Genomic DNA, 17,055 nt, shown 5'->3' with positions numbered 1-17,055 from the left:
ATTCTTCTTACTTCCGTCCTACTTTCTTCCCTCTTGGCCTCTGGGATCTGGCATGGTTTTATCGTCACCCACACCCCAGGGTTGGTGATGATATGATGGTGGACCGCCGTCGTATGACTGGGTTGCTTGGAGAACATGTCCTCGTTTCACTGGACCATGTTGATAACTTTGGTCCGCTGTTCGGGGATTAGTTCAGGGGATATTCTCACCTTCCCCGTGTGAGGCACCTGTCTGAGAGGTCGCTTCTTGGGTGATCAGGTATGCTTCCCGGTCCCGCCAGGGCTTCAGCACGTTAACATGGTACAGTTGTACCGGCTTCTGGCGGTCTGGTTGCCTCACCTTATAGTTCAGGTCTCCGAGTGCTTCTATGACTTCGTATGGTCCTTGCCAATTGGCTAAGAGCTTGCTCTCTGTTGTTGGCACCAGCACCATCACCCGCTCTCCTGGCTGAAACCTCCATGCCTTGACCCGTCAGTTATATAGGTCCGCTGGGTCTCCTGGGCTTTCTCCAGGTGTTCGTGCACTATAGGAGTCACCTGGGCTATCCGCTCCCACATCTGTGCCACGTGCTAGACGACATTCTTCCCTGAGTTGAACTGCTCCTCCCAGTCCTCTTTGGCAATATCTAATATACCCTGTGGATGGCAACCATATAATAGCTGGAAGTGAGAGAACCTAGTGGACACCTGTGGGACCTCCCATATTGCAAACATCAGGTATGGTAACAAGGCATCCCAATACTTCCCGTCCTGCGCCACTACCTTTCGTATCATGCTCTTGAGGGTGTGATTAAACCTCTCGACCAGACCATCCGTTTGTGGATGATATACTGAGATCTGCAGGGCCTGGATGCGGGCCCTGGGTACAAAGGTCTTTCATTAATCTGGACATAAAGGGGGCCCTTGGTCTGTCAAGATTTCCTTGGGGATGCCCACCCTAGAGAAGACCTGGAGTAGTTCCTTCGCAATCGCCTTGGAGGTGGGGTTTCTTAATGGAATGGCTTCAGGGTACCATGTAGCATAGTCCAGAAAGACAAGCACATTTTGATGGCCCCGCGCCAATCGTTCTAGTGGCCCCATCAGGTGTCTGGGCAGGAGAGGCAGTATTGTTGGACCTCCGCCCATATTCCTGGCCAGTAAAACCTTCTCAGAATTCGGTCCAGGGTCTTATCCGCTCTTAAGTGCCCCCCGAATAAATGACTATGGGCCAGCTCCAATACTGCCTTGGTGTGTTTCCATGACACCAAGAGCTGCTCCACCTCCTCCCGCCATATCTGCGCCACGTGGTACAGCAGGTCGTGTCTCAGGATATAGTACGGTCCGGGGCCCTTGGTCTGGCCCTCCACGGGCACGCCATCTATCTCCACTCCCTCCTCCCTCACATTTACATATAGTGGGTCATTGGTCTGGTCTTGCCCAAAATTTCCCCATAGGGGACCTAACTGACCCATTTCTAGGGGCCCAATCTCACCTTTGTCTCCGGGGCCACTCCTACTGGTACTGGGACCCTCCTCTGGGTCCTCACTAGTTTGAGCGGTCTCCTGGCCTCCCGAACAGGTTTGCCTACTAACCAGGGCAGCTTTCTGGTTTCTGGTTTCCAGGCAGTATTCACGTCCCTAATCTTTCATCCACTCTCCTTTCCCACCTGGATTTCTGGGGTCTTCCGGGGGGTGAAAATACTTCTTGAACCCAGGAAAATCTCTCCCGATCAAGACCGGGTAGGGGAACCTAGGGACCACCCCTGCTGTCACCCGGTTATATTCCCCTGGATCTCAATCTGCACTGGGACCGAAGTGTAGAAATTCACAATCCCGTGTACGCAGGTTATCCCCATGTGTTTGGCCCAGGTCAGCTGGTCTCACCCCTCCAACTTCCCGGAGGCCAGAGTGACCGCACACCCAGAATCTACCACGGCCATGGTTTTGATGCCTTTCATCCTTACCGGCCTGGTATATGCATGGGGGGGCCGTTATAACCCCTACCAGGCTGATGAGACTGCAGCACCCCCCGTGACCTCTCAGATTGCACTGCATGGGTTCGTCCCCATTGGGGCACTGGGCTGCTATGTGGCCCAGTTCCCCGCATCCATAACACTGGTATGTCAGGCTAGTTGCACCCCTCGATCCTGGGCTATTTGGTTGGCCCTCCCTATCCTCACCTCCTGAGTTCCCCGGTCCCCTTTGGTCCTCGGGCCATTCCTCAATGACCCGGCGCTCGGGTCCCATCCTCTTGGGTCTCCCGGTACTCCAGGAACTGGGGCTGGGGGCCGGCCTCTGGGCCCACCGTGTCTTCTCCTGGCAGGTCAGGGATAATTCACAGGCCACCAACTGTCTCTCAACCAGGGCGACCAGCTTGTCGTAGGTAGAGGGGTCATTCTGACCAACCCACGCTCAGAGGCCTCATGGTAACCCCCTCCTGTATCGGTCCATCACCAGGAGCTCCAACATCTTCTCGGTGCTGAGGGCCTCAGGGCGCAGCCACTTCCGAGTCAGGTGGATTAGATTGAACAGCTGGGTCCGGGGTGCTTTGTCCTCCTGGTACCACCATTCATGGAACTTCTTGGCTCACACTGCTACCGTCACCCCAGATCTGGCCAGGATTTCAGACTTCAGCTGAGGGTAGTCCGCAGCAGCTTCCGCTGCCATATCATAATAGGCCTTCTGGGCCTCTCCCCTTAGGAAAGGGGCAAGGATACTGGCCCACTGATCTCAGGGCCAGGCCTCCCACAGGGCTATTCTCTCAAAGGCCAGAAGATATGCCTCTATATCATCCTCCCACATCATTTTCTGCAGGTAATTGCTGGCCCGTATGGCCTGCGCCCCGTCTTGGCTGCCACCTCTCTCAACCAAGACTTTCAGCTGGCCTACCACCTCCTGGAGTAGGGCCCAGTCCTGGGAGGCCTGGCTCATCATCAGGTGGTTGGTCTCCTGCTATAATCGTACGGCCTCCTGCTGGGCCGCCTCCTGGATACGGGTAGCTTCCTGCTGGGCAGCTGTGGCTTGTACCAGGGCTTTTACCATGTCCTCCATCTTGGTAGTGGAGTGGGTAAAACCACCCTGGTTTAAATCCACTGTGCGATAGAATCCCACTTCTCCTCACACCATGTGTGGCAGACGGCCAGCTTCACTCTATTGGGTCTCGTGCTTTTGCCTCTTGTAGTGATACAGGGAGTTACCCATCACCCTGGGGAGGGAAGTAGGGACCTGGGCCCGCCTGCTCCTCTGGGTCCCAGGCAGGGGCCCTATGAGTAGCAGCTATGAGCTGCTGGCACCGTACTCGCAGCTGCAGTCTTTTTCCCCTGGGCTACTTTTCCCCCTCTCAGTCCTTCTGGCCTTTCGGGCCCTGCTTCCTTGCTGCCTGGACTGGGCTTCCTGACCCAGGCCCCTGTACCTGGGGGAGTGTTTCAGTCCAGCCCGGGGCAGGTTTCCCCCCTCCTGGGCTCAGTATCTCTCGACTCGACTCGATTCGACCCCTCCTCTTCCCTCCCTTCAGTGCAGGTACTCCTCCAGCTCATGCCCTGTTTCTCTGGAGCAGAGGGCTTTTATCAGGCACCTGGCTGGGCCTTAATTGACCTCAGCTGCTCCTAATTTCCCTCTACTGACTCTGGCTAGTCTGCAGGGAATAAAGCCCTGATCATTCTGGGGCTTACATACCTCCCGTCGTGCACTCTCCTACTGCTCTCTGCCCTTGCTGTATCACAGGGCCCAATAACGGCCCAAGACTTCCCAACCCAGCTACTCTCCAGACAGCACACATCCATCCACATACCTCATTATTCCACCATTTACCCAACACAACTAGAGATCTTAGCACCCATCCATCTACCCCAGACCAGCCTGCCCCAATAAAGTCTATTTATTTATTTTAATGTACAGCCTGCATTATACTAATATAAATGTATTTTCTTCTGTAGCCTGCAAAGAAATGAAAGCTGACGTCATGTTTCTAGTGGACAGTTCTGGAAGCATAGGATCAGAAAACTTTTTGAAAATGAAAAACTTTATGAGAGAACTGGTGAATAAATCTGACATTGGTGCGGACAAAGTGCAGGTTGGGGTCGTCCAGTTCAGTGGCGTAAACAAGGAAGAGTTCCAGCTTGACCGATACGCTTCAAAAAGTGACATTTTCAGTGCTATTGACGGAATGTCTCTTTTAGGACAAAATACACTAACAGGAGGCGCATTGACATTTGTGTCTGATTATTTCAAACCACCCAAAGGTGCACGTCCTGGTGTCAAAAAATTTCTTATCCTGATCACAGATGGGGAAGCACAAGATGAAGTAAAAAGTCCAGCAATAGCCCTAAAAAATCAAGGTGTCATCATCTACTCTGTTGGGGTGTTTAATGCAAATAAAACTCAGCTGGAAGAGATTAGTGGGAAACAGCTGGTTTTTTATGTTGAGTCATTTGATATTCTGAAGCATCTAGAAGACGAGATCATCTTTGGCATATGCAGTCCTTATGAGGGTAAGCACTGCAGTTTTCAATGTCAATCTGTATCTGTGTGGGAATTTTGCTCTGTTCAGATAGTTGACTACTGTAATAAAGTAAATAGGAGTGCTTTCCCTTTGCAGTACCATTTTCTCTTGCCGATGCTTACAGAGATGAGGTGTGGGAGAAAATGAAGGTAGAATTTGGCTCATGGGACCAAGAGGCCAGTCCTACTAGTTTTCAAAGAGGCTATATTCTCTCAAAAATTTCAAAATATTTTAAAATTACAATAAGTATACTAATATGTGTAAGAAAAGCCTAGGAATATGATTCTCACTTACACTAAGACTCTTTTGTGGTGTTCTGGTAGTATAAAACATTCTTGGGGACTGATTCTCATTTCCACTAATGGCCTAGTTCTGCCCTCATTTATGGGGTGAAACTTCTGTGGAAGTCACAGAAGTTATACACATATAAATGAGGGCAGAATGGGGCCCTAAATGTCGTATTTACTTGATAGACTTTAATAGTACTCATTTACACAGACACCCTGAAAGGCCGAGGAGGGGGTGTGTTTGTGTGTGTGGGCGTGGGCGCGCACATACAGAGAGAGAGAGAGATCTCCTCGGCCTTTCAGGGTTTCTGTGTAAATGAGTGCCATCAAAGTCTATCAAGTAAATACGACATTTAGGGCCCCATTCTGCCCTCATTTATATATGTATGTATACACACACACAGTTTGGCACCTTGCTGACCAGCAATACAGCACTGGAAACTAGTTTTGTGAGAATTGTATTTAAAAGTTTTTTTGGTTTCTAGATGTGGTTCAAACCCAATGTAGCCAAGGCTTTTAAGAAAAAATGTTGAGCGAAGCATTTAAATAGGTGCAAAAGTGGCATAAAACCTTGTACAGATAGATTAAAATGGTAGCGAGTACCACATGCTACTCATTTTGGGAGGGGCCAGCCCAGGACTGTGAAATGAACTCTCACAGGAACTAAGGACTAAGGACCGTCACTTTGACCCTGGGGAGAAGATGAGAGAAAAATCACGACAGAAGTTAGTCACACTGCTTAATACGCAGCTGGAAGGCACTCAGGTATATTAAGGTGATGAGCGCAGTATAAGAACCTGTGTAGAATAAAATAGAATAGAATGATAGCCATCTGTGCAAACATTACCCTGCAGTGGCTACTATCCACATATTGCACAGCATGTTGATGCATAAGAACCTGAAAAATGGAATAGCCCAGGGCTATTCTCTCTCCTCTTTACACATTGTATGTTCCATTTCAGGGGCTTACAGGAATGAGCTCTGGATCTTTTTTGTACTCTCATATCCAGTTGCAGAAAATACATTTTTGCTGTTGCAGGGTGAGAACAGATCCAGACCTGCCACTATGTATCTCTTAAACATGGAACAACACACACACAAACACCCTTTAGGGCAGCAGTTCTCAACCTTTTTTTCCCCGAGTACCACTCGGGGAAAAAAAGGGGGGGGGGGGGAACTTTCAGCAACGGCAGGGTTTTGTGGCGGCGGCAGGGGTGGCGGGACTTTCGGCGGCGGCGGGTTACATGGGGGGGAACAATGCCCTCCGCTGAAACCCTTCTGCTGTTTGCCCCTTTTCGGCGGCAGGGTTTCGCGGGGATGGGTGGGAGGGCACTTCCGGTAGCGGATTCGGCGGCGCGGTACGGCTCGCATACCACCCAGCCTTCTTCGAAGTACCACCGGTGGTACGCATACCACCAGTTGAGAACCGCTGCTTTAGGGGATAAGTGTTCCCCTTACAAAACTGTTAATCAGGTATTGACTGCCCATCTCATCATAAATGCTGATCTTTAGTTTAGGAGAAGTTTTAAGGGTTTCACAAAAGTCCCATTCAGCCCTTTTTGATCAGTGCAACATAGGGCCTTGGGGGCTGTGTAGAGGTGGCAGGGCTTCAGGCTCCAAACTGAACATCTTCATTACACAAAGAAAAAAAATATTGCAATAGATCCAAAGCACAAAATAAATTCTGCTATCATTTGATGCCTGGTAGATCTCCATGCATTTCAGTGTGGTTGCATAGATGCAAATGGCCACAAAATTTGGCTCATTTCCTTTAGTAAATTGTATATAAAACCGTGTATGATGACTTTGAAGAACAATCAGCACTCACAAGGGTCACAGAAATTTGACTTAGCTCCAAAAATGACAATCTTAAATATGTTTTCAGGGAAAATAAAAGCTTTCAGTCAGTGCTTGTATATTCTATTAGAATACAGATTCATATATTTTTAAGGCCAGAAGAGACCACTATGATCATCTAGCCTGACCACCTTCCCATTCTGTTATGTTGCAATTCATTTCTTTCCCCACCTACTGGATTTTAGATGAAGTTATTTTAACATCAGTGGTTAGGCTCTTCTGTTGTAGACTGATGGATTTTCCTAAAATGTGCCCAACATAGGATGTTCAATGTTGTCTTAACAGCAGTTATGTCACTGCCACCAAAAAGTGATCCAATTCACAAGCTTTGCTTTGATACAAGAGGGCTAGTAAGAAAGATTCAGTGGTATTTGGTTTGCAATACTTACCTGTTTGTTTTTTGTTTGTTTTTTCTTTTGTCATTTGTTCTTTTTACAGTGTGCAAAAGGATAGAAAGATTAGATATTGTGTTTGTGATAGATGGATCTGGGAGCATAAGTTCTTCACAATATGAATCCATGAAAAACTTTATGATTGCCATGGTGAATAAATCAGATGTTGCTCCAGATAGAGTTCAGTTTGGAGCTGTAAAATATTCCAATGAACCGGAAACGTTTTTCCACCTGAATAACTACAGTACAAAATCCGAGATTGTTAAGGCTATCTGGAATGACACACATGCAGGAGGTTCAACATATACAGCCAAGGCAGTTGGCTATTCAGAAGCTTTATTTGCTCAGAAGCATGGTAGCCGCAAAGACAAGGGAGTTCCACAGATTCTTATAGTGATAACAGATGGTGATTCCCATGATAAAGAAAAGCTCGGTGCTGTAGCCAAGAGATTAAGAGACAATGGAATAATTATCTACGCGGTTGGGATAAAAGGAGCAAACCCTGTTGAGCTATTGGACATGGCTGGATCAAAAGACAAATATTTCTATGTGGATACATTTGAAGGACTCAAACACACATCTAGAGAAATGTCAGAAAAAATGTGTAATGATTCAAAACCAGGTAAGTAAGTGTTTTACTATTCTATTCAGTTTCAACTTTCCTCTTCATTTTATTTAAAAACTGGCAAAGATTGTGAGACACATCTCTAAAATTTCAAAGTAATGTGTATGGTTTCACCTATATATCTAGCTTGCTGTGGTCTTTTTTTCTTCTTAGCAAGCCATACTATGGGCAAAAATGGAAGTTTCTTAACGTTTATTCTTATTTGTACCTACAATTGATGATTTTCATCGCTTAAATGGTTGATGTTATTGTTAGTCTGTTCAGGTTCAAAACTTTCATAAAGGTAAAAGTAGGGCACTAACCTTTCACTTTAAGAGACTTGAGCTCTGGTTTTAGTTTGATTGGACTAGTTGTTGTGGGGATTGGCAATTATCCACATTGCAACAGCACCATATGATTTGGCCTGGTTGATGAGCTCAACTGAGGAAATAGGCAAGAATAAGCATAAGGGGGGTATTGCAAGTGGCAATTGACATGCAGTGGCAATTATGAGGAAACATACCCGGTGCAAACTGCACAATGGCATCCTCTAGTCCCATACAGTCACACAGAGATCTATACTTCCAAACCCCTGTGCTGTATAAAAATCACACAGTTGAGTGATCAGCTAGTCAGAATCATCCATATTTGCTTATCCATGCTCCTGTCTAATTGCTCACAGGCCATAGGAGAGATCACAGAGATCTTTGCATCCCGGGATAGTCAATTGCATCTTTGCAAAGAGAGTGTAAAATGCTACTGCTACTAGTGAGGAAATCCATTTTGGTAGCACTTTATGCTCATATATCGGAGCATATAATGTGGAAGTCAGTGGAGAATCAGGTCCCATAATTTCTACTTTTCCTAATGCCCTTCTCTGCTCCCTGTTAAAAATCTGGACTTGAAGTGTACTTTCAAGGTTTCTGGTCTGTGCAGCTAGTTGAATGATTTGTTGCAAATAAACTGCCAGATAAATGTCATCCTTTTTAGTGTTTGAAACTGTCTGCAAATAAATCCTGATTTCTGGAACATGTTATAAATGTTCACTGAATAGCTGCTGTCATTAGCATAGGGTGGTCGGCCCTATGAGCAGAAGAGCCTGGGACAAAGCCAGCCCTGATTGCAGGATGAATCACACCTGGGTTGGATCAGGTGCTCACAGGATAAAAAGAGCAGGAAGCTACATTACAAGGGGGGAAGTCCAGGAAATTGTAGTCAGGTTTACAGATACTATGAGGGCCCTGACTCGGGAGAAAGCTGAAGCAGGAGGAAGCTCTGCAGGCCGGGGAGAAGCTGTAAAGCCCAGCTGAGATGAAGACTGTGAGTTTGTGTGTGAATTAGGAGAGATATGTTGAACTGCCTGGGGCCTACTGGGTCAGTATGTGTCTGAAGACTAAGTAAACAGAATGCCTTGTGGGGATTCTTTGAACAACTTTGGAACTGTTAGCTCTTAGAGGGCACTGAAGAGGGGTTAACAGAGGCAGGGTAGTGCAAAATAATCTCTGGGCACAAGGGGTGGCCCAGGAGGCTGTAAGCAGCCGCTGTGCTGCAGGGATTCTATAGGCTTTGTGGCTGATGGCCAGCTTCCCTCAGTGGGTCTCGCACCTTCCTGCTTGTAGTGGGCCAGGAAGTTGCCCGTCACCCCGTCTTCCCAAGGGGAGGGGGTAGGGACCCGGGCCCACCCGCTCCTCCGGGTCCCAGCCCAGGGGCCCTATGAACCATAGCAGTATACTGCTGGCTCTGTATTGTTTGAGCTGCAGCCTCTTCCCCTGGGCTACTTTTCCCCCCTCAGTCTTTTCTGGCCTCTCCGGCTCTATGTCCTTGCCGCCCCTTCCTGGGCTCAGTACCTCCTTTGGGGTTCTTCTGCTCTCCCCCACTTTGTTTCTCCACTCCACTCCAAACACCTCTGCTTCCTCCAACTTGTGCACTGTATGTTTGGGGGCGGAGCCCTTTTATGGAGCACCTGGCTGATCACTAATCAGCCCCAGCTGCTCCTAATTGCCCCCAGTGGCTCTGAGTTAGTCAGCAGGGAACAAAGCCTGGAGCATTCTGGGGCTCACATATCTCCCCTCCAGCCCTCTTCTACTGCCTTCTGCCTTCACCATATCACAGCTTTTTGCTAACTGTTTGCTTATCTTCTATTAATTATTTACACGATGTTTGCCAGCTAAGTCACATGATATTGTTTCTGCTCCCTGATTGGATGAGTGAAACTTTTATTTGACAGGTGACTAAACAATGTACTTCTGGTATAAATTTGCAGATGAATTATTCCCATTCAAATTCATGATGCACCTGTGCCTCCTACAGTTTTCTCACTCGTCTGGAAGTTGTCAGAATACTTGCAAACAATGAATAACACGATTCCACAGATATCAGTGTGAACATGTTTATTCACAAAAATATTTACAAATTGCTATTTGTATTATTTGGCCAGCGCCGTGGATCAGAGAAGACTATAATCAGTCTCAGCTCCTGGGGCCGCTGGAGTGCTATTCTTGTCTACCAGACTTCTTTAGATACTCAGTAGGGTGACTGCTGCACTGCACCTCAGAGGCAAGTACCACAGGGGCTAGGTCCTGTATGGCTCCAGGAAGCACTCAGATGTACATCTCAGAGAATGAATAGTTGACTAAGGCTGGGAGAAAAGGTTGTGTATGCTCTTGCTACAACACCTTAGGCTAGGCCTACACTGATAGTGGGGTGCAGAGTACATACATTGCATGCCCCCCTAGCAGAGGTATGAATAGCACTAGAAAGAGAGACTCTGCTGAGGCAAATAATGACACGCAAGAATCTTAGGCTATGTACCCTACCTGCCCAAGCAGTGCCTCTCCTGGCTATACTGCTACTTTTAGCAGCATAGCATCCTCCTTGTGAGGAAAGGCTCTTGCAAGCAGAAGGCAGTGAAGAGAGGCTCTGGCAGCTCCCTGTTGCCTAAGCCTTCCCCCTCTGCAAGAGCCTCTCATTGTTATGTGTAGCTACATGGTGCCATGTGAATGCAGCCTGCTTTTCCCTGTGGTGTGTAGCTATACATATCCTACACGCCACCACCAGTGTAGACAAGGCCGTTAACAGTTACAACAATGAGAATTGCTGACTTGGCCATGAGGGGAGAGTCCAGGAAAGGGCTACGGCCCCTGAAGCCTAGTTGTTGAGGTTCTTCTAGGCTGTTCTGTTGTTTGTGGACAGTTGTGGAACACCAGCCACTCCTGCTGGAAACGGCAACAGTCTGCAGTTCACTGGCTTATTGGGGGCCCCTTCATGCTGGCATCCAGCTGTTGCACAGACTGCTCTCCCTGTTGTGACAACGTGGCTGCATTGCCCCCACCTGCCCTGTTCTATGTATGCCTATACACCTGTCCCTTTATAAATACTTTGGAGGGTTTCTGCTTCTGGAAACCTCCCTGCCTCCCCTCCAAAACTCTCTGTTCTAAGCAGTGTGGGTGCAGAGTCCCTTCCCCAGAGTCTCTGCTCCTCTCCACAGATTCTGTGTGAGCCTGTAATAGCCCACTGTTGTTCCAGGGAGAAACAACCCACCCCCGTGCACCTCCCAGCTTTCAGGCTACCTCCTGCTGCTGGGTCCCTCATGAGCCAGCTCCCTTCCTGGGACAGGCCCTCGGAAGGGGTTTCTGCCCCTCTCACCCTGTTGGTGAAGAGAGGAGACGGGGTAAACTCTCCCCACTTGCTGCTTCTCCTCACTAAGATCCAACTGTTTTCTTGAGTGCTGTTCCTCCCAAGCTAAGTTATGGCCTTCCAATGGTGAAGGGAGAAAAACAGTGAATCTGTTGTGCAGCAGATTATCACAGAAACCCCCCAGTAAATTTGGCATAATCTCATAATGAATGTGAATGAGTGCCAGGGCTGTTGGGGCGTACATCCGGAATGGCCAATAAGCAATTATCAACTGCAGCCTGCAGAGTGGTTTCAGGATGGCAGTAGGTCCCAGAGTAGGTGTATCGATTAGATTAGCTTAAATCAGAGTGGTAATGGGTCTTGGAATCCTGCTTCCTTGCGTACCTGTCTACTTCTGCCTCATCCCCCTGAAGTGGGGAAAGCCACTGTTGATTCAAATCTCTGCTTTGCCTGATTCAGGGGAGGGATTTGAATCTCTCTCTCCTACTTCCCAGGTGAGTGCCTTAATCATCAGGCCATAGTCGTCGTCGTCATCATCTCTCTCTCTCTCTCTCTCTCTCACTCTCACTCTGTTCATTGGGCCAGAGAGAGAGAGAAACAGCAGCATGAGGCTCTCCAGGGCAGTCTTAAAAATCTCATCCCAAGGAGCTCTGCTCCCACCATTGAGGAACAGACATCCCCATCCCCTGCCAGATCCAATCAAGAGTTGCCTTGGAACATGGGCTCATTGCCATGTCTCCCTGACCACTTAGAAAAACAGCAGGAGGAGCTTTGGAGTGTTCTTAAAGCTCCAGAAACTTTTCTCGTTCCTCCAGCAGCAGAGCAGGAAACAGGTGGCAAGTGCCTTCACCACCCCGAATCAGTGTCCTAATGTTATCAGAATTTTTGTTCTCTGAAATACAAACTCTGATCTTCCTTGCTGATTGCTCAACTGATTTGCTGTTTGTCCTAATCTCCTTCCACCTCTCTTCAACTACCACACTCCTCCTGCTGCTGGATCTGAGTCAGCCTCCATCCCTCTCTCCTTCTTTTTCCTTCCTACCTTTCCTCCTTCTCTTCCCCTCAGTCTTTCTCTCCCCACTGTCTTTCCCTCTCCACACTCCTGCACACTCATTCTCTCCCCAAAATGAGCTAAAAAGAATGGGATTGTGAGTATTTCCATGTAATAAAAACGTACACAAAATGAATCAACAGGATGTGTCAGAACCATCAAAGTAATCATACGGTTTGTACTTGCAAGCTTTGTCCTGCTCTCACCTTCCCCACTTCCTTTGTGTTTATTTTCAGTTGATTTGTCTTGTTTCTGTTTGGATTGTAAATGCTTGAAGGCAGGGATCCTGTCTCTTATTTGTCTGTGCAGAGCCCACATCTTATGAGAACTATATAAATAATAAGCTAACTTTCCTTTTTCCATTTCAGAGTGTGAAATTCAAGCGGACCTTGTTTTCTTGATCGATGGTTCCGGAAGTATAAGTCGAGATGACTTCTCCAAGATTAAGAATTTCTTGGAAGTTGTAGTAGATCAGATGGATTATGATCACGTTCAAGTTGGCATTGCCCAGTTCAGTAATGAGTATAGAACAGAATTCAGCCTGCAGGCTTTTCAGAGCAAATCAGCACTGAACGTTAAACTTCAGAACATTAAACAGATCGGTGGAGGAACTTACATTGGAGCTGCACTTAAAAGAGTGAAGGAATTCTTTACACCAGCAGGCAGCAAAAGAAGAAGAAGAGACACCCGGCCAATTTTGCTGGTAGTCACTGATGGAGAGTCAATGGATAATGTTGCTGAACCAGCACAAAATCTGAGAATGGAAGGTGTTGATATATATGCTGTAGGAGTGGGAAAAATTGATCACTCACAGCTCAGGCAGATAGCTGGTGTCTCAAAGAAGTACACTGTTGATAATTTCAATGATCTGAAGATTATTAAAAAAAGACTAGTTGATCACATATGCAACCCTGTTGATCCAACAAGTAAGTATAAATGAATAAGGGGGGAATTCAAATTTCATTCCTGACTTCTTGCCTCTGTCTCACCTCCTAGAGCTATTTTTGTTCAAACTTGTATTGTTTTTGGCCGTCACTGAGGATTTATAAAAGCCAGGTTTGAATTTTCTAGCTATTACATTTATAAATTACTCTGGCCCAAAATTACTGATCAGAACATGCAGGGAAAATGTTTTGTCTACATACGCCCATAACATAAAAATGGCTACACCTGATTTGCTCCTACTTACATAATAAACTAGGGGTTCACACACTTTGTTTCCGTGGGCCAAGCTTACTGCATGTACCAGGGGTCCTTGCATTCATCTATTCCCTCCCACAAATTCTGTTTCCTGCTCTCCCATCCCCCTCTATTTCAGGGATTTGCTGCAACCTCATCGTCATGGGAGGGGCTCTGTGTCCTTCATACTTTTGTCCCCCGTTCTCCTCCTCTCATGGAAGGGGCTCTGTGCCCCCCCCCCCCCCTCCGGCCCGCAGTTTTTCCTTCTCTTCTCATCATTCTTTTTTCTCTCTGTATGAGAGACTAGTCATTCAGAGTGTCAACTCTATTGGGAACATGGGCAGAGCTAAGATAGGGATTGTTAGTGGGTGCCATCAACTAATTGTTTGATCCATAGACAATTACAGACTTGGTTGAAGCTGCCTGCTTAGCAGATGCCAGTCCAAAAGTAATTGTATCTCATCCAAACAAGCAAAGGAATGCCATCAAATTGACTATAGATCCTTGCTATGGTCAGCCAATAAAAAATCACCTTTGGGCTGAGTCAAAGCATGCTCGGACAGATCCATGCAGAGAAGTCGTAACAAGATCCCTGGTGACCACTCCTCCTTTCTTGTAATGAACAGATCCCGGCAGAAGGCAGAATCTAGCCAACTAACCTCCACTGCCTTGAAACAGAGCTTCTGATCCTTTACACTCACTTTTCTTCTGCTTATATGCCTGTATGTCAAAGATTTTTTCCCCTCTTCCCTTTGTACAGCTATTTTGATTTTAGCCTGCAATTCACTGACTCAGAGGAGCCTCCTCTTTACTTTCCCATTGAAGAAAGGAGTTTATTTTTCTTTGCCTTGCCTGATATTTTACTCTTCGCCTCCTATTTGGGCTGGTGTTTTCTCTGCCCTCACAGCCATTGACAGAACACTTAGCTGCTCTCTCCTTTCTTTCACTATAGTCTGGTCTAGAGCTTGAGAATAATGAAAACAATTCTTCACCACATTGGGGAAGAATTTCACTCACTTCCGTTTCCTTGTGTGCCTTTGTCCTCTTTCTCTGGTGTGGAGGTGTAGCTGCTTTAACACTGTCATGTAGTAGCACAGGCAGGAGTAAAAACATAGGAAGACATAATGGGTGGCAAAAGAAATAAGTGATTTGTTCACAAGGTGAATAAATAACATAATTTTTTTAAAAGAATCTAAATTTGAATATTTTATTTCAACCTTTTAAATTAAATCAGTTATTTTATTTACACGTTGCAAATTCTTTATTCTTCCCACTTTATAGCCTTAAATTGCTAAAGTGGATGTTTTATACTTATTTCTCCATTAGTTTCCTAACTGTTGGAATTTGAGATTTTACACAGATTTTTTTCATTGAGAGAGTTCACACTTAAAATACTCATTTATGCAGAAAATGATAAATCCAGTTCTCATTAACCTTTACTATGAGCACAACACAAACTCAACACAAAATAGAGAAGCTACATCTACAACCAACACAATCTTGGATATATTGAACTTCCACAAGTCAAGAAACTGAAATGCTTTGACCAGGCTATACTCCTCCATCAGGGGTTGCTGTTGGAAGTCATTGGGACTTGTGTTCTTTATGTGGTTTTGAAAATCTCTTATATCCCTAAAGGTAACTAATTTTAGGCTTTTTTTTTTTAATTGGTCCATTTATATAAATAAAAGATCACAGTAGCTTTGTTAATGTATTGAAAGTCTAAACAACTTTTCAGTGTTAACACAGAAACTATTTTTTTGAAGTGATAAAGACTGTCACTAAGAAGTGTTTCATAGAAGTACAAACACTCATGCATATATTTAAATTTAAAAGAGTAAGCTCATTGTCAATTCATATGAGTAAAGTTATGTACCTACTTAGATAGATGCTTTCATAATCAGGGCTTTACTTTTCAATACTTTCTTTTGCCTATAGCAGTTTTGTAAAACTCAAATAAGACACAGCACCAATACCAGCATTTTAAAAAGCAGCATTTATAACTGCGTGCGTTATAAATTTTTTTCTAAAGTTGCAATAGCACAAAATTTTAAATTATTTTTTGCAAATACTTAACCTAATTTAAATCAATATCTTTTTAAAAAGTCAAGTAATTTAAATCATGAGTTAAATCAACTTGATTTAAGGTGCTCTACCCCATTTTTTAGTATTGACCTACATGTGACACAGAATTGTCACATGACTTCTAGGTGTATTGAATAGATTATTAGTACAGCATTATTGACTCTTAAAGCATCTTCCAACACAATGCACAATAAAAAAAATCAAGTTTCAGTCTATTTAACTGTTGTTGGGGACGGAGAATAATATGAAATTGAGCCCAGTTCTGCCCTGATTGAAGTAAACAGCAAAACTCACATTGACATCTATGATAGTAGAATTTGTTAAATGGTTCAGATGAAAAAATAATTGTAACTTCAAAATACTATTTCAGTTAATTACAATTACTGTGTTTGAAAGTGTTTCCCTTTTCTTTTCGCATAAGCACATGTATTGAGGGAAGTTCATCCCTGGAATAACCCTACTGGTGTAAAGGATTAGTTTGGGGGTGAATATGGCCTACATGTGGACTAAAGACATTAATGACCTCTCTATATATATTCTATCCACTAGCTGTTGTCTTGTTTTCCTGTCAGAATCTGACTGAATCTACAATTACCGTGATCTTTAGCTTAAACTCTGCTCCCCTCTTTCTCACTGTTTCTCCACCTAAACTTGTTTCTGCATTAATTTGTGATATTTTGTTTTTTATACTTCCCTACTGTAGCTTGTTTTGTGGATATTGTTGTGGGATTTGACATCTCTTCACAAAAGAGAGGTGACTATTTATTCCATGGACAGTCTCAGCTGGAAGCATATCTTCCTGACATTCTAAAAGCTCTCACATCCCCCAGAAGCCTGAGTTGCACTGCAGGGGCAAAGACACAGAGCAGTGTGGCCGTTCACCTGAACAACACAGTTCCATCTGTGTCTTCAAAGTTCCAGGTTGACAGTAATAAAATCCTGAACAGCCTGATAGAGGTCACCATCAACAAACCATCTCATCTCACTGGCAACTTCCTGGAGTCGCTCTGGAAAACATTTCCAAGCCAATCTGATGATCAAAATCGAAAGAAGGTAACCTAGTCTCTTACAAAGAGACTTCTGACCAAAAATAAGTTCTTTTGTTTTAATTCTGCTTTTGATTTCCTGTGATTTCAAACTCTCTATCTTTCTTTAGGTTTTACTTGTATTTTCAGATGGCTTGGATGAAAATGTAGAAGAACTTAAACAAAAATCAGAAGAACTCAGAAAAAAGGGTATTTTAAAGAGAAAAATATTTTATTTAATTTTCTTTGAGAGAGACTGGAAGAGCTCTTCAGTTGAGGAAAGGCAGGTGAAGAAGGGACAGCAGAAAAACTAATGCCTTTCCCTTAGCAGCCAGGATATTGCATCAGGTGATATTAGATCAAATGGAGATGGAGATGGAGCCACTTATTCAGAGTGCTAGATCCTAACATTGCTTTGCATTGTTTGTCTTGTCATGAAGTATCAATGCATGATGATGTAG

The 17,055-nt window shown here is 45.2% G+C and overlaps 1 protein-coding gene across 1 annotated transcript in view; it reads left to right on the top strand.

Annotated features, from left to right (window-relative positions):
- Positions 1-17,055, top strand: part of LOC137162211 (collagen alpha-6(VI) chain-like) — a 97,134-nt gene that overhangs the window by 21,226 nt on the left and 58,853 nt on the right. The window contains exons 7-11 of the mRNA XM_067561796.1: positions 3,913-4,467; positions 7,061-7,636; positions 12,674-13,231; positions 16,273-16,622; positions 16,726-16,804. Coding sequence (XP_067417897.1) covers positions 3,913-4,467; positions 7,061-7,636; positions 12,674-13,231; positions 16,273-16,622; positions 16,726-16,804 — 2,118 coding nt within the window. The remainder of the gene's footprint in view (positions 1-3,912; positions 4,468-7,060; positions 7,637-12,673; positions 13,232-16,272; positions 16,623-16,725; positions 16,805-17,055) is intronic.

Source organism: Emydura macquarii, unplaced genomic scaffold (assembly GCF_026122565.2).
Source record: "Emydura macquarii macquarii isolate MOO-44397 ecotype Brisbane River unplaced genomic scaffold, CSIRO-AGI_Emac_v2 contig_2422, whole genome shotgun sequence".
NCBI lineage: Eukaryota > Metazoa > Chordata > Testudines > Chelidae > Emydura > Emydura macquarii.
Note: the sequence above shows the minus strand (reverse complement) of the source record. Positions and strands in the feature narration are given on the sequence as shown.